Here is a 22,691-nt window from a genome sequence, read left to right as displayed (position 1 = left end):
TTCTAGGGAAAGCCCTAGAGCTACCATTCGATGAGTTATCGATGATCCATCCACCATCGGAGTATGGAGATCCTCGGAGACATCGACAATGCATTGCTAAGCTTTCTCTTCTTATTTCTTTATGATTTGGGTTATAGAATACTATTCTTTGTGTGTTTTAGTTGTTTCTTCATTGTTATAAAGTAGATCTTCGGATTTTAAAAAAATGATTAATCAAGCTGGGTAACATTGAGCTTAGGGTGATTGATCCGACTCCACGAAAGTTTTCTACTGACCACCAGGGTAAATCGGGAAGCACTCACAGCGGGCAGCCCAGGAGCCCAACATCCTTTAGTTGCGTGCCCCATTTGGAGGAAAAATTTCTACAAATTCGCTATAGCTGAGGCTCGAACAGCGGGTCATGTCTAGGTGACAACCTGGATACTCTACCGCTGCACCATAGCCCCAAGGGCAGATCTTCGGATTTTAAGAAGTATGGAGTAATTGTGATATGATGTTGATGTATTAACTATGAATTTATCCATTTCCTTGTTCAATGACATGTTTATATCTTATTCTTGTTTGATTAAATGTGGGTGGTAATTGAATGTATGTATGTGATGTTTGATGGAGAAATTCTAGATTATATAACCATGAGGCTTAGTGATAGACAACATCCCTCTAAGCGGATTTTCTAGCATGATCCTCTTGAAAGGAGATCAATTCTCTACAAGAGATTAATTAATTAGAGTTTAATGAGTTTTCTCCAACTTAATGTTAGAAAGTGACTTATGTAATCTAGATTATATAATCGGCGACTTTTATTGGCAGAAGGGCATCTCTCTTAATTAGACTTTCTATTACCTCTTCATTTAATAGCATTGAAATCCAATGGGGTAAACACTTCAGTACGAACTTCACGGGTTCACACCGTTATTTGGTTAAAACCCCTACAAAAGCATAGGCACATAGACAAGGAGATGAACAACTCATAGAACATCAACTAGCATCATGATGAAATCGAAATCTTAGAATCATTTCCCTCAAACTAACTTCTCCCTTCGATTGCTTGCCTTTCCTCTTGATCTCTCTCTCTCTCTCTAGTTCTCAAGCTCACACAACATTTGACAATTTAGATAACTTGTTTGCAGACTTGATTAGTGCTTAATCAATAGTTCCTAAGAATCGATATTTTTATTACTTGACGACTTTACCGTGCACTTACGGTCAGACAACAATCAACATGCTAAATAAACAAAAAAAAACTTTTAAAATAAACAAATAGGTTTAACTTCTCAAGCTCAATAACCAATTAAACAAGTTTGTATTGATAGCTCGCTAACATCTAAAAGAACCAAGTTTAAGTCAAGCTTGAATTGAAATCTCGATAACATTTAAACTGACCAAGCTTAAGCTCATCAAAAATATACCAAGTCAAGCTTGAACAATCATTTTAAAGACTTGGTTCATTTTAGACTCGACTTCTCTCCTCTAATGGCAACAAGCAATAGCCCCTCCTCTTCTCAAGCACGATAGCAACCTTCCTTCTACCATCTTCCTTCCTAGTTTTTTTTCGGCCAACAACAACCACCACAACAATATATGTCGGAGCCCCTTCGAAGCTAGTTGTGGTCATCGTAGGAGCTTGGCGAGACAACTGATGAAAACAAAAAAAGTTTTCCCTTTCCCCTTCACTATCCCAGCAACCAATTTCTTTATTTTCATCCTTCCCCAACTGACATTGTCGCCTTTCTTCTTCTCCAGCATATCCAATGTAACGACCCTAGTTGTTGCTCTTTTCTGACCACTAGTCATCGATAGCCTCTTTGTTTTCCCTCCACTTCTCCCTTATTGTCCTTTATGTCCTTGCATCTCAACAGCAGCCGCCAAAGCTTGCTAAGGCTACCAGCACAAAGGGAAACATAACCCTAATTGTTGCCCTCTTTTCTATCAATCATAGTAATCTATAAAAGGTATACTTTATACTTTATGTTAATCGATTTGTAGTCAGGATAGGTAATAATTAGATAGTAATATAAGTATCATTTAAGAATGTGAAGTGGTATGACATAGCAAGATAAAAAATAATGATCTATCGACTTTGAGTCATAGATAATGTTTAGATGTTATATCATGATTCTTATTGAGTATCATTTTAAATATTTCAGTTATTGTTGTAGTATATTTTTAGATATGGGTTCGAGTAGAGCAAGGTGATCTACTAACATTCAAATACTTTATTGTACATAAAGTGAGTACATCGATCCTTTGACTCTTATATATCTATCCTTGTGTATTAATAAAGAGATACTCTTATATATCTATCCTTGTGTATTAATAAAGAGATAAGTGAGATTATATGTACTTGGATAATTATTTTCGAAAGGAGATTAATATGATATTATCAATAGTGAAATAGGTTAAAATAATAAAATTATTGGTGGGTAAATAATTGATGTTATTTCATTTTCATATGTGGGTTCATATGAGAATTAAAATGGAAAAGGTTATTTTAAAAATTAAATGAATATTCTGATTTACTCTTTTGTTGATACATGTTTTTATATTACTTGACCTTCCATGCTTTTGATACTTGTAGCCTTTTATCTATGAACTCTATGATGATGAATTAATTGACTTCATACAAAAATGTTAACTTGGTTGATCATTCGATATGAAAAGAGAATAATTTGATAAATGAATAAAATGGAATCCTAAAAGTGAAAACTTTGAGCCACGTATTATACTAGAGCATTAGACTGCCCATATGTTTTTGTGGTAGCACGAACGCCCGTGATCAAGGGTACCTGACCGCCCACATATCATTGTGGTAGCACGATCACCCATGGTCAATATTTATTTGGTCTTCTACCAGTGAGAGTTTTTTAACCAGTACGTCAAATGACGTATGCGAAATTACACTCTGACGATATTAACTCTAATGATTCACTTTTTTATTGATTTATCTGATTTAGACTATTGATAGTGTTTATAAATATTGATACACATGTTTTCTGATATTTACTTATGTTGATATTATATCATGAATGACTTGTATACCTTTTGATTAAATAATAAGACTGAGAATTTATCTTAATTGATTATAACATAGGAAGATGAATTTAATTCCAGTGTACAAATGCTAGAGGATCATAAATACACATTTTGGTGTAATTTGAGAACTTAAGTTGTAATAATAAATTATGCTTCCTTACCTTTTAAATAAAATTAAATTCATGTATATTTATTCTAATTACCCATTTAGTCATTTGACTTATTATTTATTTTCCTTAGCATCCAATTTTGTAGGCACAAAGACTTTTTTTAATATTATAGTTGATTTCGACCTTACATATTCCTGGTTCATTTTACTTTTGTATCATTGTATTTACATTTTATTTTATATGTCATTTTTCTGTATAATTTTATTAAATATGAATAATATGATATATATAATTTTAAAGAATTTCTTGATTATTTTGTTTAGATGATTCATATGCTCTTTTATTATATTATCATCAAAAGTAGAATACATTCAAATCAACCTCTATGATCCATCTTTTAATCCGTAAAATATAAATTAGAGGCTCCCGTTTGAGAAATTACACCTTGGGGTGTGACAAATATTCTTTTGACAATTTCAATAATTAGGGAATAAATGTGCCATTTCAGAATTTATTCAGTGCAGGTTGAATTTTGCTTAAACATAATCATGTTGTCGCCATTCTAATGCATCGACAAAAACTCTACATCCATCGTCACCATGACGATCTTTGCACCAAAAAGCACCTCAAATCACACAACGCGATTTGCAGTTGGCAAAGACAGCGAGCAAGCAGTTGTGTCATCAGTTCTGGAGCAGCAGCCTTATTCACCTCCAACACATCTCGTCTCCATCTCTCATTGAATGCAGGAAGAACTCCAGAGCTCCCAAGACTCAAACCCTTGTGAGCAGAATCCAGCTTTAAATACAGGAGCCATTAAAGTCGACTCCTTCCTCTCATTCAATGCACTTTAGAGGAATAGAAAGACTCGCCATTTTTTGAGCTCCAGAATAAACAGGGACTCCCCTGCAATTAAATCCTGATGCATTCCCTTCTCTGGAGCGGAAGCAGCCGCTCCAGAGGAGAGTGTCTCTGTATTTACTCTCGCTAATGGATCCCGTGAGATTTCTCAGTTCCAACAATGGCGCAGAGAGCTCCTCCCTCTCCTCTTATCTGTCCTTCCCCGTGAGAGGAGAAGAGCCAGAGCCTTCCCTCCCTCACGGGAAATGCCTCTCCTTTTCAAACCCCTACGCTGCAGCTGCTCTTTCAAATACCCTGCAGCGTCAGCTCTTCTCCGGTACTCGATACAGTTTGGCATTGACGTCCATGGATTCCATTGTCTTCTTCTTCTTCGTCTTCTCTTTCTTCCTTTGGGCTCATTGCCATGGCTCCCAAACTTACATTGTCCAGCTCCACCCACATCACCTGGGCAGCGTCCAGAGCAAGCACCATTGGCACTTGTCCTTTTTGGAGAAAACTGTGCTCCCGGAGGAGGAAGATGATGTGTCTTCTCGGCTTCTATACTCGTATCACGCCGCCCTCGAAGGGTTCGCAGCGCAGCTCACCGATGACGAAGCGGTGGCCTTGAGGGGTTTGCCTGGAGTCGTCTCTGTTCGCCCCGATCGCCGCCTCGAGCTGCACACGACCTACTCGTACAGATTTTTAGGGTTGAACTTCGCCGCCGGCGGTGCCTGGTCGAGGTCCGGGTTTGGCCAAGGCACCATTGTTGGGGTGCTTGACACCGGAGTGTGGCCGGAGAGCCCGAGCTTCCGCGACGACGGAATGCCGCCGGTGCCTGCACGGTGGAAGGGCCGATGTGAAGTGGGGCAGCAGTTCAACGCTTCTAACTGCAATCGGAAGCTCATCGGAGCGCGGTTCTACGCTAAGGGCCACCGGATCAACTACCCAGACCAAAAGTCGGTTGCGGCGGGCGTGTCGTTGCTGGAGTACGTGTCGCCGCGGGATGCGCATGGGCATGGCACGCACACGCTGTCCACGGCGGCCGGCGGGGAGGTGGCGGGGGCAAGCGTGCTCGGGGTGGCGGCGGGCGATGCGCACGGGATGGCGCCTCGCGCCCACGTGGCGGCCTACAAGGTCTGCTGGTTCAACGGGTGCTACAGCTCCGACATACTCGCCGGCATGGACGATGCCATCAGGGACGGCGTCGATGTTCTTTCACTCTCCCTCGGCGGCTTCCCGATCCCGCTCTTCGAGGACAGCATCGCCATCGGCAGCTTCCGCGCCACCGAGAGGGGCGTCGTCGTGGTCGCCGCAGGTGGGAACAACGGCCCCGTGGCGAGCTCCGTCTCCAACGAGGCGCCCTGGATTACCACGGTGGGCGCGAGCACTCTCGACCGGCGGTTTCCTGCTTTTGTCCGCTTGGGGAACGGCAAAATGCTCTACGGCGAGTCCATGTTCACGGGAAACCATTTTTCGAAAAGTGGCGGGAAGGAGCTGGAGCTCGTCTACGAGTACGGCGGGCAAACAGGGGCGGAGTTCTGCCTCAGGGGATCTCTCTCGAAGGAAAAAGTTCAGGGGAAGATGGTGGTCTGCGATCGCGGCGTCAACGGCCGGGCCGAGAAGGGCGAGGCAGTGAAAGAAGCCGGCGGGGCTGCCATGGTTCTTGCCAATTCTGAGATAAACCAGCAAGAAGACTCCGTCGACGTCCACGTGCTTCCGGCGACCTTAATCGGCTACAAAGAGTCCACGATTCTCAAGGCTTACATGAAGTTCACGCACCGGCCGGTGGCTAAGCTGGTCTACGGCGGAACGAGGATACGGCCGTCGCGGGCACCAGCAGTGGCGCTCTTCTCTTCGCGGGGGCCGAGCCTGACGAACCCCACCATCCTCAAGCCGGACCTCATCGCTCCGGGAGTCAACATCATCGCGGCATGGCCGAGCAACATCGGGCCGTCCGGTCTACGTGAAGACAGGCGGCGGTCCAACTTCACCGTGCTGTCAGGGACGTCGATGGCGTGCCCGCACGTGGGTGGCATCGCCGCGCTGGTACGGGCGACGCACCCAACGTGGACTCCGGCGTCCGTTCGATCGGCGATGATGACTACCGCTGACGTGGTGGACCACCTCGGGAAGCCCATCATGGACCTGGACGGGAAGGCGACCGTGTTCGCCATGGGCGCCGGCCACGTCAACCCGGCGCGCGCCGTCGACCCGGGCCTGATCTACGACATCGAACCAGACGACTACATCGCCCACCTCTGCTCGATCGGCTACAACCAGAACCAGGTGTTCGCGATCACGCATAGGAACGTGAGCTGCGGCGAGCTCCTACGCTGGCGCAAGCACTTCAGCCTCAACTACCCCTCGATCGCTGTTTCTTTCAAAGAAGGGAGGAGGTTGCTGATGGTGCAGAGGAGGGTCACCAACGTCGGCCTCCCGAACTCGAGGTACACTGTGCAAGTTGCGCCGCCGGCCGGGGTGGCCGTGAGAGTGGCACCGGCGACTTTGACATTTAATGAGATCAATGAGAGCAAGAGCTACACTATCTTGATGGAGTCCATGAAAAATGAGCGAGGAAGGCATGCAGAAGGGCAGCTGGTATGGATCCATGCAAATTACAAAGTAAGAAGCCCAATTTCCGTAACTTGGGAAGCATGAAGAAGAAGAAGAAGACGAAGAAGAAGAAGAAGAAGAAAATTTGATAGATTTTACTGCTTTATATTGAATTCGATTCCACTTCTTTATTTCTGTATAAAGAAGAAAAATTGCACGTGTAGGCCTGTGGCAACAGCCATAGATTGCCAAAGAGCCATCTTAAATCAATCATTTACATCTTAAATTTCCCTGAAAATGAACAGAGCAAGATGATCCCTATTAACCCCGACGACAAGAACAAGAGCACAATTCGCATCATCAGCATCAGCTTCTTCATCTCCGTCCTTAATCCATCGTCTCCTCTATCTTTGTTTCCCTTGCTGGAATTGAATTGTGCAAAAGCCAACCTTGTGCACGCATCTTCTATCTTCACCTTACTCCCAAACAACACAGAGTTGGTCACCCCCTGGACGTTGTTGTTGACGTACATGTTTACGCAGCAGCAGTGGCTTCTGGCCAGCGAGGACTCGACCGGCCGACAGCGGCGGTAATGAACTGCCATGGAAGCTCCGGTGTTCATGCCGTCGGAAGAGAAGTGATGGTCACTGCTGCACTTCATCTTCCTGGCATGCCACACTGATAAAAAAAAGAAAACCATGTAAGATTGCTTGCTTATAGGCTTGTAAATGTCCCCTTTGCTACAATTGGAAGAAAAGAAGATTCCCCTGAATTGCTTGACATTTGGATCATCTTCTGTCTAATCTTTCACGTTTAGATTCGTTATAATTGATCTCCATCGATTTGAAATTTCTACCTGTGGTGAAGGAAACCTACACAGAATCAAGTCAAATGTGAACATTTAAATTACAGAGCTTGTTAGACAGCCATTTTAATGATAAAATAAATATCCCTTTAGTCCAAAACCCCAAATAATTAATTAATTCTGATAAGGCGGGACGGGACTTATCCACTGGAAAGAGGCAGAGCAGGACGTGTCAAGCCCCTATTGGATGAAATTAGATCCTTCAGCAGCTTCGCCGCAGATAACGCTCCTATGACTCGGGAGGTTTTCGGCTTCCAACTCCTACCCCGCGTATTATCTCAACGCTGCAGCATCTCCGCAGGCAAGGTCTTCCTCATGGCGACCTCCGCCGGTTTCAGTTTGGCCTCTGCTGCCTCCAGATGCGTGCCCACGACCACTGGACTCACCGGCATCAGCTTACCCTCCCGTGTCACCTTCTCCAAGCTGAGCAGAAAGCTGGTGGTCCGCGCTGAGGAGGAGTCGGCGCCGCCACCAGCTCCAGGCGGAGCTGTGAAGACTGCCGTCAAGGAGCCACCGCCGCCACCAATTGGGCCCAAGAGAGGTGCCAAGGTACAACATCCAATCGTTAATTACTTGCAATTCATCCAAATAATTGACACAAATGACAAAGTTCTGACATTTCTTTCTTCCTCTCTCTTATTGGTCTTTCAGGTGAAGATCCTCCGGAGCGAATCCTACTGGTACAATGGAGTTGGATCAGTAGTGACTGTGGACCAGGTAGATGATTAATAGTTAAGTCATTAATTGTGGCATAAATTTGACAGTAACTTGGAGCTCAATTAATATTCAGGACCCCAAGACTCGCTATCCTGTCGTGGTTCGGTTCAACAAGGTCAATTTTGCAGGCGTCTCCACCAACAATTATGCTTTGGATGAGATACAAGAAGTGTGATCATGTTTGATTCTTGAAGTAATTTGTAATGGTTAATAAGATTATCAGGAAGTATCAAGTTTGTATGATGTACAATTTCTATATATGCAGACTCTCGGGTCTGAATTTTCTTGTGAGTTTGATCCAGTGATGCAAGATGGAAAATGGGTTTCAATAGTATTTTCTATTAGAAAGAAAATACACATATTTTTTTAAAAGGATGCTGTTCAGTCATGCTGAATGGCAACCAAATAAAGATACAAAACTCATATGGAGCCAAGAAGCTGAAATTTGACTACACATCAAATAGTGAGCATAAGGAGAACCATAGATGGATATACAAGTTTAGATGACAAAAGTAGAGCACTGTGAACATATTATTGTTCAATGTGCATAGGAGGGCGAGGCTCATGTGGAACCCTAACTCATTATCCAATTATCTTTCTCAGCCACATCTTTTAGTAACTAGCTAGCTCAGTAACCAAGTTTTGATCAAGGAATTACTAATGTGAATGGCAAAGTTCATTTAGTTCATTGCTCAATCCGTGTCCTTGTGTTTAACACTGATGCCATTTTTCCAGACTATTTTCTTTGGAAGGATACGACAAGAAATCACCCGGGCAAAGTTTTCAGATTTTCTTTGGAAAACTTGACAGTATTCTGTAGGTAAGATAGGACAATTAGCTAGGCCAAGAAAAACAATAAGAATATATTCAACCTTTTTATAGTTTTTGTTGAATTTTCATAGGAGGATTGCAACAATCCAATAGCTTTGGCTTTAGCTTTAGCTTTAGTTTTTGTTGAACTTTTGGAATAAGTGATTGGCCAACTCTAACATGATAATCTTGTTTTATGTTCAAATCTTGCCAATATCATTCAGGTATACTAGTTAAGTTAGGTTAATCCGTGGGGTGTTGGAATTGGCTAGTACAATTCATGTTGTGTGATAACTAGAAATCAGAAAGCCAAAATGATTATCAAATATAGTGATGTGGTGATAAAGGAGGGGTCATCAAGTCCGAGTCAAGGACGGAGATAGCAACTGACGTGGAAGTCAAAGTCCCGATGGTCAACGGTCCCACCAAAGTTGGCTGAGTGGAAATTGACTTCAACCGTCGATCGGGCCTGCAGTGTCCGATCTGTCAAGCGATTTGTCTGAGCGAGTTGCCCGTCTGACCAGGAGCAGTACGACAAGAACATCAAATGCTCATCACGGATCGGAGGAAGACTATGGCGACAGGAGCACTGATCTGGTCGGATGGAAACAATCTACTGAGCCAAGGGATTACAGAGAAGAACAGCTAAGGTCGACCGGGCGGGGATCCCCGGCCGAGCGGCTCCCCACTCGGTCAAACAATGGGACCCCTATCATATCTCTCAATATCTTTTTGGGAGGTAATACCGCAGACAACAGGGCATAGTCAACAGACAAATCGTATGACGGAAGCTTCTATGATCATGTTAGGGATTTACATGTCCTGTTAAGGTATGATGTCAGAGACACTTTTCTAACATGTCCTTTCATAGGATGGTTAAGAAAACGTGTCTGCGTCTTGAGGAACGTGCATGCATGTCACTTACTGTATCACTATATAAAGGGGGGTCGTCCATGCACCGACGAAGGTATGTGTTATTCACTATTCATGCCGTGCTTTCCCTGTTGCTCCATTTTCTTCTACTATTCTGATGACTGACTTGAGTGTCGGAGAGTCAATGCCGAGGATCCTTTCCCTGACTCGGCACTGACATTTTTTATATTACAAATCGGAGCAGAGTTTACACGCGGTCACCCAAGGTGCCACATTCTCAGTAAACCTTCTTCATGATTTTCGGACGGGATCGTATAGTATATAATTAACTCTAACTTATTGGGCGTAACTATTAAACTAATTAAAATGCTTTAGTTCAAATTAGTTCACTCATCTAAGTCCTTCATTATCCTACAACTGTACTTGTGGGGATTAAAATAGGGTATGATTGTCTCACTCATTTATGTTTGTGTTTCCATTGATGCTATAATCCTAAATCATCGCTAATTTCTGGCAAAAATGGTCGTATGTCCAAATGTCTATGTACATCTCGACACCACTTATAGTGATGCACGAAATGAGAGAACTAATTTATTTATTTATTTATTAGGCCTATTGGCTTTTGAATCCTAAGCAAACAACAACAATTTCCCACTAAAAACTAGAGTGCCAAAGTTCGTTCGTTCGTTCCTTCTCTCTCTCTCTTTTTATGAAGATCCAATTCAATCGCCATGCACCAAACTGCATGTGTAACTTCTCTCTACCAATGAAAAACCATGAAATGAGACTGATGCTGGTGCTATTGATCTAGAGTTTCTCTGTTGCCAACCTTTTCAGTTGGGATTTACTTCGTTGCTCTTCATCATTGAATCTAGTGTTGTTTTGTGAGAATTTTTAGTCATTTATTCATACCTCTCTAGCAGTCGACCATTCCGATCCAACAAAATGTAAAAAAAAAAAAAAAATTCAACTCTTTCTACTTAAAAAATGTATATGATTTTCAGAAGATGAAACAGAGCAGGTGAGAGGACATCATATTTAATTCGATTACCAACTTGGTTTCCATGGCCAGGCCACATGCTCTCATCAAAATGTTTGCTACCAGTGCTCTAGTTTTCTTTAAAGCTACATCTATAAAAATTTGGGGGCCTTAATAATGATCATAGAACCCTAAGAATGAGTGGTTAACATGATTAATCATTCAAGATTGAGCAAGAAGGTTCAGCCCAAGTGCATACCACAATCAAGTGCCAGAGGTCAGGGTTGACATCATCATCAACAAAGAGGATAGTGTCTCTCGGTTAGTGGTGAGTGTGACAGGCACCAAAGTGGCTTTTATGGGCAAAGTGAACACATCAGATTACCACTGAAACATTGTGGGGGGCCTTTCTTTTAGGCATGGGCGAAGAAAGGGATTGAGTTTGGTCCATGAGTTACACATGAGCAATCTAGTTCATCAGACTATTTTTTAATAGAGTAAACAATATTTGATGATTTTTGGAGCTAATTGTGGTGTTGATTCTTCAAGCCATGGAGACAGTTAATATAGAGATTTCCCTTAGTCTCAGGATTGTCACTAACATTGTAGCTGAAGGAGGCAACATGGATAACGTCGACGTATTTTTCCTTTAAGAAGCTCTAGTTATTGTTCTAGTACTAGCGGATGGTCAAAGCTCATCAATTGAGAGATAAGTTATTGTGAAATTCGTCATCCTATGGGTCCTCCATGACTGTCCAACACTATCGAAGTAGAGTAAATTAGGAAATCGAAGCTATGTAATTCCTCGATCTTTATTAGAATTCAACCTTTTCTCAATTCTATAAATTTATCATGTGATGATCAACTCGATTATATCCTAGAGGTAATGAAGTGACAAACAACGAAGCTAGAGATGAAGGTGAGCTAGAACGAAAGGAATGCTGTCTTTGGGGAGTACATAGATTGTACTAAATCTAGATTATTAGAGTTGGAATGCGGGTTTAATTTAGAGTTATGAGAGAATTATTAATTTTTATTATCTAGAATGATTTTCAAGATTTAGGAGGATTCTTTTTTATTTTATAGGACGAAAATAAAGTGAAAAATAGATGAACCCCACAAAATAAATAAACAAACAAAAAGGAAGTAGGCATTGGAAAAAGGAAATGATGGATCAAGCAAGGAATGGTGGAGTGAACGTGTCTATTTCAGGCGACGTAGCATAATAGGTAATGATGTTGATCTACACAATGTCTTACTGCCTGATCTCATAGAAAGGGTTACTATTTACCTCTCTTTTAGATCCTGTGAGGCCATCTTAAAGGAGTCTCATGATTAAGGTTATCATCTTTTACCACAAGAGAAGGGATATCTATGTTGAGAATAAAGTGAAATGTGAAATGGATTTTTCCCCCTCTTTTTCTTTGCTTGCTTGAGGTGATCATGGCATGTGGGAAAAGGAGATCAAAGGAGATCCACTATATCATATTTAATTTGTCGCAGAGTTATCAACTTCATAGGAAAAGTTATAATTTAATAAATTAAAAATTAGAGATCCAATGTAATGTAAGGCTAATTGAGGAAACAAAACATGCCAGGGTCAAATTAGGAGTTAGCAAATTTTGGGGGTGATATGGAAATTCCAAAAATATAATATGTAGAGGTGTAAGTAAAATTATTAACAATGTACTAGATTAATTAGGTCAACTAAATTTGGTTGAGTTAATCATCCATTTGATATTATTTAAGGGGCTAAGGAGTACTTTTCCAGATTTTTTTTAATTAATATATACATAGCTATGTACTAGATGATGTGTTTGTGTTGAAATACATCTACCAATACCCAGAATCTAGAACTAAGCATACTGTTCTATCATAACAAATGACTTGATGACTGTGAACTAAAATATAAAAATGTGGCAGTAAGTCACACATACATCCAAGCTAGTCCTTCGTTTAAACTTTTCTTGGTGACCAAACTTTTGCATGGTTTATTCTGATGATCAGCTACTGATCTTGACTAAATCTCACTTGACCAAGCTAGAGAGTAGAGAATCTCACTTGACTAATCATCTTGGTGAATTTTCCACAGTCTAGCAAAACGAAGAGAAGTGGAAATATATCTTGGAATTTGTTCTGAAGCATGTAAACCAAAAGGCACTCTACTTTAGAGAGTTCCACGACATTAATCTAACAGTAAAAAACTAGTCTTGAAGTTCGAGCCCAACGCACACCTTGCACAAAAGTATTAAAATCGATCTTTTCTGGAGTTCGGCAGCTTGTGAGATTGAAAGCTTGCAAGTCTCGTGTCGACCGCTAGTTTGGTTTCTTTCTTTTCCCTTCTTCGCTCTCCCTCTTCAATCCTTCTTCTCAAAGGTGCCTCCTTTTTGATGCTCGGGGAGGAGTGGATGGGGCCAAGAGCGGGGCAGGCGATGTGGAGCCGTGGGCGCGTGCTTACTGGACGGAAATAGATTGAATCAGGCGGATTCGTCGCATAAGGGTCGAAGAAGGCGGAAGAAAAGAAGAAACATAAGGCTCATTTTTCACACGAAGGCATCCCAAGTTGTTTTTTTATCTTTTGTGAATTTTGCCCTTTATCGCGTCTCTTTCGCCGAGGAATTTGACTGGATTTTGTTGGATTCAGTTGATTTGTCTGGTCTTGTTTGAAAGCTATCGTTTTGCTGAAAATGTTAGATTTCTTCGCAGAAAGATGAGGGTTTTGGTGCCGTAACTGACTGAGGCTTCAAGTTTACAGATTGCAATCTTGGGCAATTATCTCGACCGCTGTGGTAGAGAAAGCGATTTGGGACGCGTAAATGTGAACGTTGTAATTGGGAAATTGCTGCCGTCTTTCACGAGAATTCAGTAAAAGTGGAGATGGATTCGGGCTGTCCTAATTTATTGGACCACTTGTGGACTTGTACAGTTCAACTCTGGTTGTGAGAATACCACTCACATGTTTGGTATGCTTAGACTCGTGACTGCAAGCTTTTGTAAGATTATCTGTTTGAGATCAAATTAAGGGAGGTGCAGTTGTGAAACCTCATTTTCCTGATTGCTCGTTCAGCTCACTGATCGGATTCGTTGCTAATAGAAAGTTAAGTTTGACATAGAACAGCCTTCTTCATCTTTGAAGAAATCATCTCCATGAGTTTTTTTTTAGGTGAGAAAACTCCCTGGAGACAAGTTCTAGCTCGGTCTGCTCGTCGATGAGATTGCATCTACAAGTTGCAGAATTCAGGCTCCGGAACTATGAAGGTATGCATGCCTTTTTGTTGCTTTTTTGCTTTTATAGTTTAGCTCATGATTTTGTTTATGTCAGGAAAATGAGGATTTACTATAATTGAAGTGGAGAAGGTGACTAAATGCTTGTATTTTTTTTTCTTGGTTCTCTGAGGCCTCACTTCCATCAGCACCAGCTCTTTAGTCTTATAATTTGATTGCTAAGATGCCAGAGACTTCGACGTTCAGACGAGGTTTTGCTCTGATGATTCTCAAGTTTCTAGTGTTACTGGTTTTCTTGTTCACTGTTATTACTGAAGGAATAAATGTAGAAGGACAATATCTGTTGGAACTAAAAAGCAAGATTGGGGATTCGCTAAACCACCTTGATAGTTGGGACCCTAGTGATCTTACTTCTTGTGGCTGGAAGGGTGTGAATTGCAGTTCCGACGACAACCAGGTAGTTCTCGGCCTTGATCTCAACTCCATGAATCTATCAGGAACCATCTCACCCAGCATCGGTGGACTCGTTCACCTAACTTACCTTAATGTTTCATTCAACGAGTTGTCAGGAGCAATCCCCAGGGAAATCAGTAATTGCACCAAATTAGAGGTTTTGTCGCTGAATAATAATAATTTTGAAGGCGAAATCCCTCCGGAGATAGGTGCCCTTTCCTCATTGTTGAAATGCAATTTGTGTAATAACAAGCTCCATGGCTCTCTGCCCGACTCAATCGGAGACCTTTCATCACTTGTTGAGCTTGTAGCCTACAGCAACAACCTTACAGGTCAGTTGCCACGTTCCATGAGCAAGCTCAAGGACCTAACCATATTTCGAGCAGGGCAAAATCTGATATCGGGAAGCATTCCGGCTGAGATAGGTGAATGCCAGAACTTGAAAGTCCTTGGACTTGCCCAGAACCAGCTTGGAGGTGAGATTCCCAAAGAGCTTGGGAGGTTGAGGAACTTGACCGATCTGATTCTTTGGGACAATGAACTTTCTGGGATCATCCCTAAGGAGATTGGAAACTGCAGTAGCCTTGTGATACTTGCACTTTACCAGAATAATCTAGCGGGCGGTATACCCTCAGAGATCGGAAACCTTAAGAATTTGGAGTACCTGTATTTGTACAGGAATTCATTAAACAGGACAATTCCGAAAACGATTGGGGATCTCACACAGGCAAAAGAAATAGATTTCTCAGAGAATGCTTTGACAGGAGAAATACCATCTGAATTTAGTAAACTTAAGAGTTTGCAGTTGCTTTACTTGTTTCAGAATATGCTTACTGGTAGAATTCCACCTGAACTGAGTGGGCTAAAGAATTTAAAGAAGCTTGATCTCTCCATCAACTCTCTCACTGGTTGGATTCCTCTCAGGTTGCAGTATCTTCCTGATCTGATCCAATTGCAACTCTTTGATAATAGGCTTTCGGGCATGATTCCTCAGCAGCTTGGCTTATACAGCCCACTTTGGGTGGTTGATTTTTCAGATAACAACCTCACCGGGCAGATACCGAGGCATCTTTGCAGACACTCAAATCTTATGTTGTTGAACTTTCGTTCGAACTTGTTGTCTGGGAACATTCCTAGTGGAGTCACTAACTGTAAATCCTTGGTGCAGCTTCGTCTTGGTAATAACAGACTCACAGGAAGCTTTCCATCTGATTTATGCAGTCTGGCTAATCTTACTACCATCGAGTTAGATGAGAACAGATTCAGTGGCCCCATTCCATCAGAGATAGGGCGATGCAAAGCTTTGCAGTGGCTCAACCTTCCTAACAACTTCTTCTCGCATGACTTGCCGGGGGAGATAGGCAACATGTCACAGTTGGTAGTGTTCAACATTTCATCCAATCTGATTGGAGGAAGCATACCTGTGGAGATTTTTAACTGCAAGATGCTTCAGAGACTTGACCTCAGTCAGAATCGATTAAGTGGAACAGTACCAAATGAAATTGGAAACCTCCTTCAGTTGGAACGGCTGATACTTTCTGATAATAGATTATCGGGGGATATACCGTCCATCGTAGGGGAACTCTCTCATCTGACAGAGCTGCAGATAGGTGGAAATGGTTTTGTCGGTGAAATACCAAAGGAATTGGGCGGGCTTTCAACTCTACAAATTGCAATGAATCTCAGCTACAATAATCTCTCAGGAAGCATACCAGAAGAACTGGGCAATCTTGCTATGTTGGTGTTTCTTCTACTGAATGATAACCACTTAACTGGTGAAATCCCGCCCACATTTGCCAATCTATCGAGCTTATTCGAACTAAATGTTTCATATAACGATCTCACAGGACCTATTCCTCCTATTCCATTGTATCAAAATATGGATACTAGTAGCTTCATTGGTAATAAAGGCCTTTGTGGTAGACCTCTTGCTCAATGTGGTTTGTCTACATCTGCATCTCCTTCAGCTGAAACTAGTGCATCCTTGGGGAGGATAATTGCAATAGTTGCAGCTGCTATTGGAGGAATCTCTCTTTTTCTTATTGCTCTAATCGTATATACCTTGAGAAGACCTCTGGAAACAGTAGCCCCATTGCACGACAAGCAATTGAGTACTACGGCTTCCGGTACATACATTTCTCCAAAAGAAAGTTTTACCTTCGATCAGCTAGTTGCAGCCACAAACAATTTTGATCAGAGCTATGTAATTGGACAAGGTGCCTGTGGAACAGTCTACAGGGCCGTCATGCAATCGGGGTTGACAGTCGCCGTGAAAAGGCTTGCATCTAACAGAGAGGGTAACAATTCAGAGAACAGCTTTCAGGCTGAGATTTTGACTCTCGGAAAGATCAGACATAGAAACATTGTGAAACTATATGGTTTCTTTTTTCATCAGGGTTCAAACCTCCTTCTTTATGAATACATGCAAAGAGGCAGCCTTGGCGAATTGCTTCACGGGGAATCTTCTTCTCTTGACTGGGACACCCGATACACGATTGCTCTCGGTGCTGCTGAGGGGCTTTCATACTTGCACCATGATTGCAAACCCCTAATCATTCATCGGGATATCAAGTCGAACAACATTTTACTTGATGACAACTTTGAAGCTCATGTCGGAGACTTCGGATTGGCAAAGATAATCGACATGCCGCAGTCTAAGTCAATGTCTGCTGTTGCTGGATCATACGGTTATATAGCACCCGGTAAGTCACATTGAAAGCCAATGTACTTTGTTTCTTTCAGTTAGTTTCTGTTACTCTTTAGAAATAGTGTTGCCTTATTAGCTATGACTGAATAGAAATTGTGTTATCTGCTGTTTTCTTCCTGCTTGTTTACCTATTTTATGATTCATCTTCTCAAGTCTTGAAGTTGCACCTCACATGAAACCCTTTCTGCCAGAATACGCATATACAATGAAAGTGACCGAGAAATGTGACACTTACAGCTATGGAGTTGTCCTACTGGAGTTATTGACTGGAAGAACCGCTGTGCAACCCTTAGACCAAGGAGGTGACCTTGTTACATGGGTATGGACTTACATAAGAAACAATTCTTTGAATTATGGAATCCTCGATTCTCGACTGGATTTGCAAGATAGATTGGTGGTAGACCACATGATTGTGGTTATGAAACTTGCTTTGTTATGCACAAATACATCACCGCTGGATCGACCAGCGATGCGGGAAGTCGTTTCAATGTTGGTTGAATCCAGAGAGAGGGCTGAGAGCTTGGCTTCCTCTACTGTTTCTGATCTTTCGACAAAGGAACAAACTCCGTAATGTATTTATCGTGTGCATTCATTAATATGATATAATTCCTTTTTATATTTCATTTCTTAATTTGGATGGTTCTCTTTAACATAGTTCCTTACAATTGCATATTACTATTTTTTTTCTTCCCACATGAAGAACTGTCAAAATAGTAGTTGAGTGGATGATAACATAATTCTTCCTATAAACAATTTGCAACATCATATTTCTATGTCCATCAATTCACACCATTTGAGTGCATCCAAAGATTGTAATTTAATTCTTCATTAACCTCCTTCATTGTTGGCCGATTCTTCGATTGGTTATTCACGCACCGAAATGCCAATGTTAAAATTTTAGCTATTTGCGTTGCAACTCGATCTACAGGAAGCGTCAAGCGATGGTCTAACATATCTTTCACCAAAGTTGATCCGCTAGGCGAAGAAGATGAAAGCATAGAAACAAAACTCCCTGGATAAGTTCCCATCAACACCTCGAGTGCGACCATGCCAAAGCTATAGACATCACACTTTGTAGTTACTCTCATTGTGTAAGCAAGCTCTGCAAACAACAACCAACCAGTTTATTATATGCAGTGGAATTTCCATTTTAGATGAAACATAGGAACATACCTGGTGCCATGTAACCATGTGTGCCAACAATCATGCTCCAGTTTGATGAATCTGTCTTCAGAAATTTAGCAATTCCAAAGTCAGAAACGCACGCCTTGAACTCTGAGTTCAGTAGAATGTTGCTGCTCGTTATGTCTCGATGAACAATGGGCAGGGCACAATCGTGATGCATGTAGCACAGGGCACGAGCTATATCTTTGATGATGTTAACTCTCTTTTCCCAATCCAATTCAGTTGCTGATTCACTTTGAAGGATGCACTGCAGACTTCCTTTCTCCAGGTACTCGTACACCAGAAACTTATGCTGCGAGGAGGAGCAGAACCCATAAAACTTGACTATATTTCGATGTCGAATTTGAGTGAGAGCACTGATTTCATTTTCGAAGCTTTTGTGGCTGAAAACACTTTCATTTTCCTCTAAGTGAAGCTTCTTCACTGCAAGGATCTCACCACTTGGTAGCTTTGCCTTATACACAGTGCCATTTGCCCCAGTACCAATACATAATCTGTCACTGAAATCTTCTGTGGCTTCAAGGATCTCCTTGTAAGCATACTGACCATCAAAATTCATTATACTGAATACTTCATTGTGATGATTATTTACATCAGAGTTCATATGTGATTCCTTCCTTTTTCGATGTAATACGAAGCTAACAATCGTCAGTAGGAAGAACAAGACGGCCGCAGAAGGAAGAATAATTGCAATGATAACTCTATACTGTTGCCCCCGATCCTCTCTTGTGGTAGCAGATGAAGCACAAGGAGGCAAACCTTTCACTACGCCACACAAATCTTTGTTTTGTAAAAACCACTGTACCGGAGCATTTCTGAAAATCTCGATATCAGGAACAGGCCCTCCAAATCCATTGTATGACAAGTCGATAGTCGATAAGCTAACCATGTCGGCTAAGGAAGATGAAAGGCTGCCCCCCAAGCGATTGTGTGAGAGATTCAAATTTTGCAGCATCTTCAGTTTGCCAAACTGTGATGGCATCTCCCCTGTGAGTGCGTTCTGACTGATATCAAGCTCGTTCTGAAGATTCACCAGATTGCCAATCTCTGCAGGAATTCTACCGCTGAAATTGTTTTGGTCTAGCTTCAGCAAACGGAGTTTCGAGCAACTTCCGATTTGATAAGGTATTGTTCCTGTCAAATTATTGCTTGACATATCAAGTACTTCAAGATTAGACATCATTCCAAACTCCTGTGGTAGCTCTCCGACAAGATTATTATCACTGAAGTTCATTTTGAAGAGTAGAGTTAAGGTACCCAAGCTCTTCGGAATCTCTCCTCGCAGTGAGTTGGAAGAAGCATCCAAATCTTGCAGTTGTGTCAACTGTCCAAACTCTTCTGGTATGGCACCTGTGATTTTGTTGTTTGAGATGCTCAAGAATGTCAAGTTGTGCCATTCTCCAATTTTTGGTGACAATGTGCCAGAAAATCTGTTGAAACTCAAATCCATGTAGGAAAGATGTGGATACACTCCCAGGCTTTCTGATACATTGTCTGTGAGCTGGTTGTGGTCAAGAGAGACAATTAATAAGCTTGTGCAATCTTTCAAAGTGGCAGGAAGGGGACCCCCGAAGCTATTGTCACTGAGAGCGAGGTATTGCAAGGCTCCTCGGCATAGATTTGGAGGCAAATGTCCAGTGAAGTTGTTACCTGACAACATAAGTGCTGTAAATCCCGTGATGTTGTTGAATTCAGGAGGCAAAGGGCCAGATAATTGATTGATGAACAAGCGTAGGTCAGTAAGGTTCCTTAAGTTGCCAAGTGAGGGAGGGACTGAAGCAGAGAGGTGGTTTTGCTGGAGAGCTAAGGTTGTGAGCTTGGTGAGATTCCCAAAACTGGCCGGAATTTGCCCGGAGAGGTGGTTGTCCGCCAGTAACATGCTTTCTAGTTGGGTCAATTTTCCAAGGCTGGAAGGAACTGAGCCTGCTAACAGATTCTCCGAGAGATCAAGAATGGAAAGACCAATCAGATTTCCAATCTCACGAGGGATAGAGCCTGACAAGCTATTGTTCCAGAGATAAACTACCTTCAACTTTGTCAAATTTCCAAGAGCAGAGGGGATGCCGCCGGTTAAAAGGTTGCTCGAGAGAGAAAGTCCGGTGATCTCGATGAGCTCACCGAACTCCGGCGGAATGGAGCCGGCTAACTCATTTGTGACTAGAAACAGAGATTGCAACTTGGTCAGATTGCCCAAGGATGGATTGAGCGTGCCAGTTAGCTTGTTGTCCGAGATGGAGAGGAATTCAAGGCGGATCAAGTTTCCAAGTTCATGGGGGATGAATCCAGTTAAGTGATTCTGCTGAAGGCGCAAGAAGTAGAGTTTCGTCAAGTTGGATAAAGAGGAAGGTATGGAGCCGGAGAAGTTGTTGTCAGCTAGGCCGAGCACTGCGAGCTCGTGGAGTCTCCCCAAGCCTTCAGGAATTGCACCCGCCAAGTTGTTTTCGCCCAGGAGCAATTGCACGAGCTCAGTGAGGTTACTCAACGACGGAGGCAAAGGGCCGACTAATAGATTGTGTCTGAGGCTCAAGACCCGGAGCCTCCTCATGGAGCCAATCTCGCCGGGGATGTCACCGCTCAGTTGGTTGAATGCGAGGTCGAGCGACACGAGCCCGGAGAGGGCCGCAATGGCCGGAGGAAGGCTGCCGCCGAGGTGGTTGTGAGTGAGGTTGAGGTGCGCAAGCCACGACCCAAGCTGCGAGAAGTTTAAAGCGTGGAGTGAACCGTCGAGGGACATACCAGACAACTGTAGCCCGACGATCACCGGCCGGCGATCTCTGCGGGTGAGGCGGCAGGTAACCCCTGTCCAGTTGCAGGGAGAGGACTGCGCGAGGTTCCACGAACGGAGGAGGGAATGGTGGTGGCCGCCTAGGGTGGACTTCCACCGGAGCAGCGCCCTTGCTTGGGAACCCAGCGATCCTGCATGGAGAAGGAGGAAGAACAAGTGCAGCACGGTGACGACGAAGAGAAACCGCAATTGAGACGCCATTGCTGCAATCTATTTGATTGAAAACTTCGACTCAAAACAAGAGAAAATTGTTGAGAAATCAGTCATACAAAGTAGCCAGGAAAGGGTCGACGACATGCGTGTGATCGACGCCATGGATGCAGACCTTTCAACGCAGAGTAAACGGCATGAGGTTTGAATTTCCATGGATTCCATGGTTGGAGTTCCTATCAGCGCAGAAAACCAGAGCCTCTGCTGTGTATACACTGAGAAAGGGAAAGCCTCTGTTGGGCTCAAGTCGGGCCCTTAATGGGCTTCAAACGCACGGAATGGATTTGGCCAAACGGCCCTTCAATAGGATTGCAACAACCCCAGTGCTTTAGCTCGAAACAATGTTATTGTAAATGACAACTTAGTTGCCATCACAAAATTGCTATCTAGAGAGTCATCTCATTTCCTTTTCCCTCCATGACCACCGAGAAGAGAACGCGCCAAATTTCAAAGTTTACAAGCAGAAAAAACCATACGAGATAAGGGAATTATTATTGCGAACAGTGGAGAAGGACAAGGAAGGCATAGAATTGAATGGATGCAATGCATCTGTATTAATCTGCACACATGCGCCATCTGTTGCCGTGCTTGTTCTTAGTCAAGCATATGATTGTGTCATCAATGCATAGGCTCATGCATCAGCGATAAAGCAATAGAAACTGAAAGAGCAATTGAAAGTTATCTCCAAACATCCCCTTCAGTTGTTAGGGACGCAACATCACGAATCACTATCTAATTATGGGAATTAGTACACTACATGTGGCCTTTTTGTCTTAGTTTTGGATCGTTGTATGCAAAGGCTTAGTGGCTATTAAAAGCTTTTACAGGATCCTTATCGGCCTACCCGTCCATGTTTCGATAAGTCCCAATCATATTATTCATAACTCCAATTTGCAGCATGGTCATGAAAAGGAGGACTGAATTATGTGGTTTAGTGTGCTAATTAATTAACTATCAGTGGCCGTCATGTATATACATACATGGTGCTTACAAGGTAGGCATCATGACCCTCGAAGTAAGGTTGAGTTGACTAGTACGGAGTAGAGTCGTTATAATAAGATAAGAGTTCGAATCTTGGTAAAGTCATGAAAAAAGTCCTTTCCACTCTAATCAACTATAGCTTTCCGATTTACCTCTTCACAAATGATCGTGAGGACGACCGTGTGAAGCCGCTGGAGTGACGGATTCTACTTTTTACTACAATTACAAGATAAGCATCATAACGTAAGTAAAGTATCAATACTTTATATATATCAATTATGTTATGTTGCGCACCACGCAGTGTGCACCTGTGCTTAAATGTGTTGTGCGTAGCGTTTTTGTTTGTTTATTTTATTTTTTTAAGT

At 42.6% G+C, this 22,691-nt stretch overlaps 5 protein-coding genes across 6 annotated transcripts; 3 read left to right on the top strand and 2 right to left on the bottom strand.

The window, feature by feature from the left end:
- The first annotated feature begins 4,070 nt into the window (after positions 1 to 4,070).
- Positions 4,071 to 6,831, top strand: LOC122023828 (subtilisin-like protease SBT1.2). The gene has a single exon (XM_042582204.1). The coding sequence runs from the start codon at positions 4,134 to 4,136 to the stop codon at positions 6,639 to 6,641; it is 2,508 nt and encodes an 835-aa protein (XP_042438138.1). The 5' UTR covers positions 4,071 to 4,133; the 3' UTR covers positions 6,642 to 6,831.
- On the bottom strand, positions 6,703 to 7,459 carry LOC122023830. The gene has a single exon (XM_042582206.1). It carries the CDS (start codon positions 7,234 to 7,236, stop codon positions 6,811 to 6,813), a length of 426 nt encoding a protein of 141 aa, XP_042438140.1. The 5' UTR covers positions 7,237 to 7,459; the 3' UTR covers positions 6,703 to 6,810.
- Positions 7,460 to 7,572: 113 nt separating this feature from the next.
- On the top strand, positions 7,573 to 8,409 carry LOC122023829 (photosystem I reaction center subunit IV, chloroplastic-like). Its single transcript, XM_042582205.1, has 3 exons — positions 7,573 to 7,950; positions 8,053 to 8,118; positions 8,192 to 8,409. Exons 1-3 carry the CDS (start codon positions 7,633 to 7,635, stop codon positions 8,291 to 8,293), a joined length of 486 nt encoding a protein of 161 aa, XP_042438139.1. The 5' UTR covers positions 7,573 to 7,632; the 3' UTR covers positions 8,294 to 8,409.
- Positions 8,410 to 12,755: 4,346 nt separating this feature from the next.
- LOC122023827 (probable leucine-rich repeat receptor-like protein kinase At5g63930) lies at positions 12,756 to 17,796 on the top strand. Its single transcript, XM_042582203.1, has 3 exons — positions 12,756 to 14,038; positions 14,103 to 17,160; positions 17,357 to 17,796. Exons 2-3 carry the CDS (start codon positions 14,229 to 14,231, stop codon positions 17,734 to 17,736), a joined length of 3,312 nt encoding a protein of 1,103 aa, XP_042438137.1. The 5' UTR covers positions 12,756 to 14,038; positions 14,103 to 14,228; the 3' UTR covers positions 17,737 to 17,796.
- A 1-nt stretch (position 17,797) lies between these two features.
- LOC122023825 (probable leucine-rich repeat receptor-like protein kinase At1g35710) lies at positions 17,798 to 21,988 on the bottom strand. Of its 2 annotated transcripts, XM_042582202.1 has the most exons (3): positions 21,405 to 21,973; positions 18,339 to 21,266; positions 17,798 to 18,267 (listed from the first exon to the last, which is right to left on the bottom strand). In XM_042582202.1, the coding sequence occupies exons 2-3, from the start codon at positions 21,082 to 21,084 to the stop codon at positions 17,945 to 17,947; spliced, it is 3,069 nt and encodes a 1,022-aa protein (XP_042438136.1). In that variant the 5' UTR covers positions 21,085 to 21,266; positions 21,405 to 21,973; the 3' UTR covers positions 17,798 to 17,944. The 2 variants fall into 2 exon arrangements, with proteins under 2 accessions (XP_042438136.1, XP_042438135.1); XM_042582201.1 differs by having other exon boundaries at positions 18,339 to 21,988.
- Between the last annotated feature and the right edge of the window lie 703 nt (positions 21,989 to 22,691).

The sequence above is a fragment of the Zingiber officinale genome, chromosome 9B (assembly GCF_018446385.1).
Source record: "Zingiber officinale cultivar Zhangliang chromosome 9B, Zo_v1.1, whole genome shotgun sequence".
Lineage (NCBI taxonomy): Eukaryota > Viridiplantae > Streptophyta > Magnoliopsida > Zingiberales > Zingiberaceae > Zingiber > Zingiber officinale.
The sequence above is the reverse complement of the archived record's forward strand: the minus strand, read 5'-3'. Positions and strand labels throughout refer to the sequence as shown.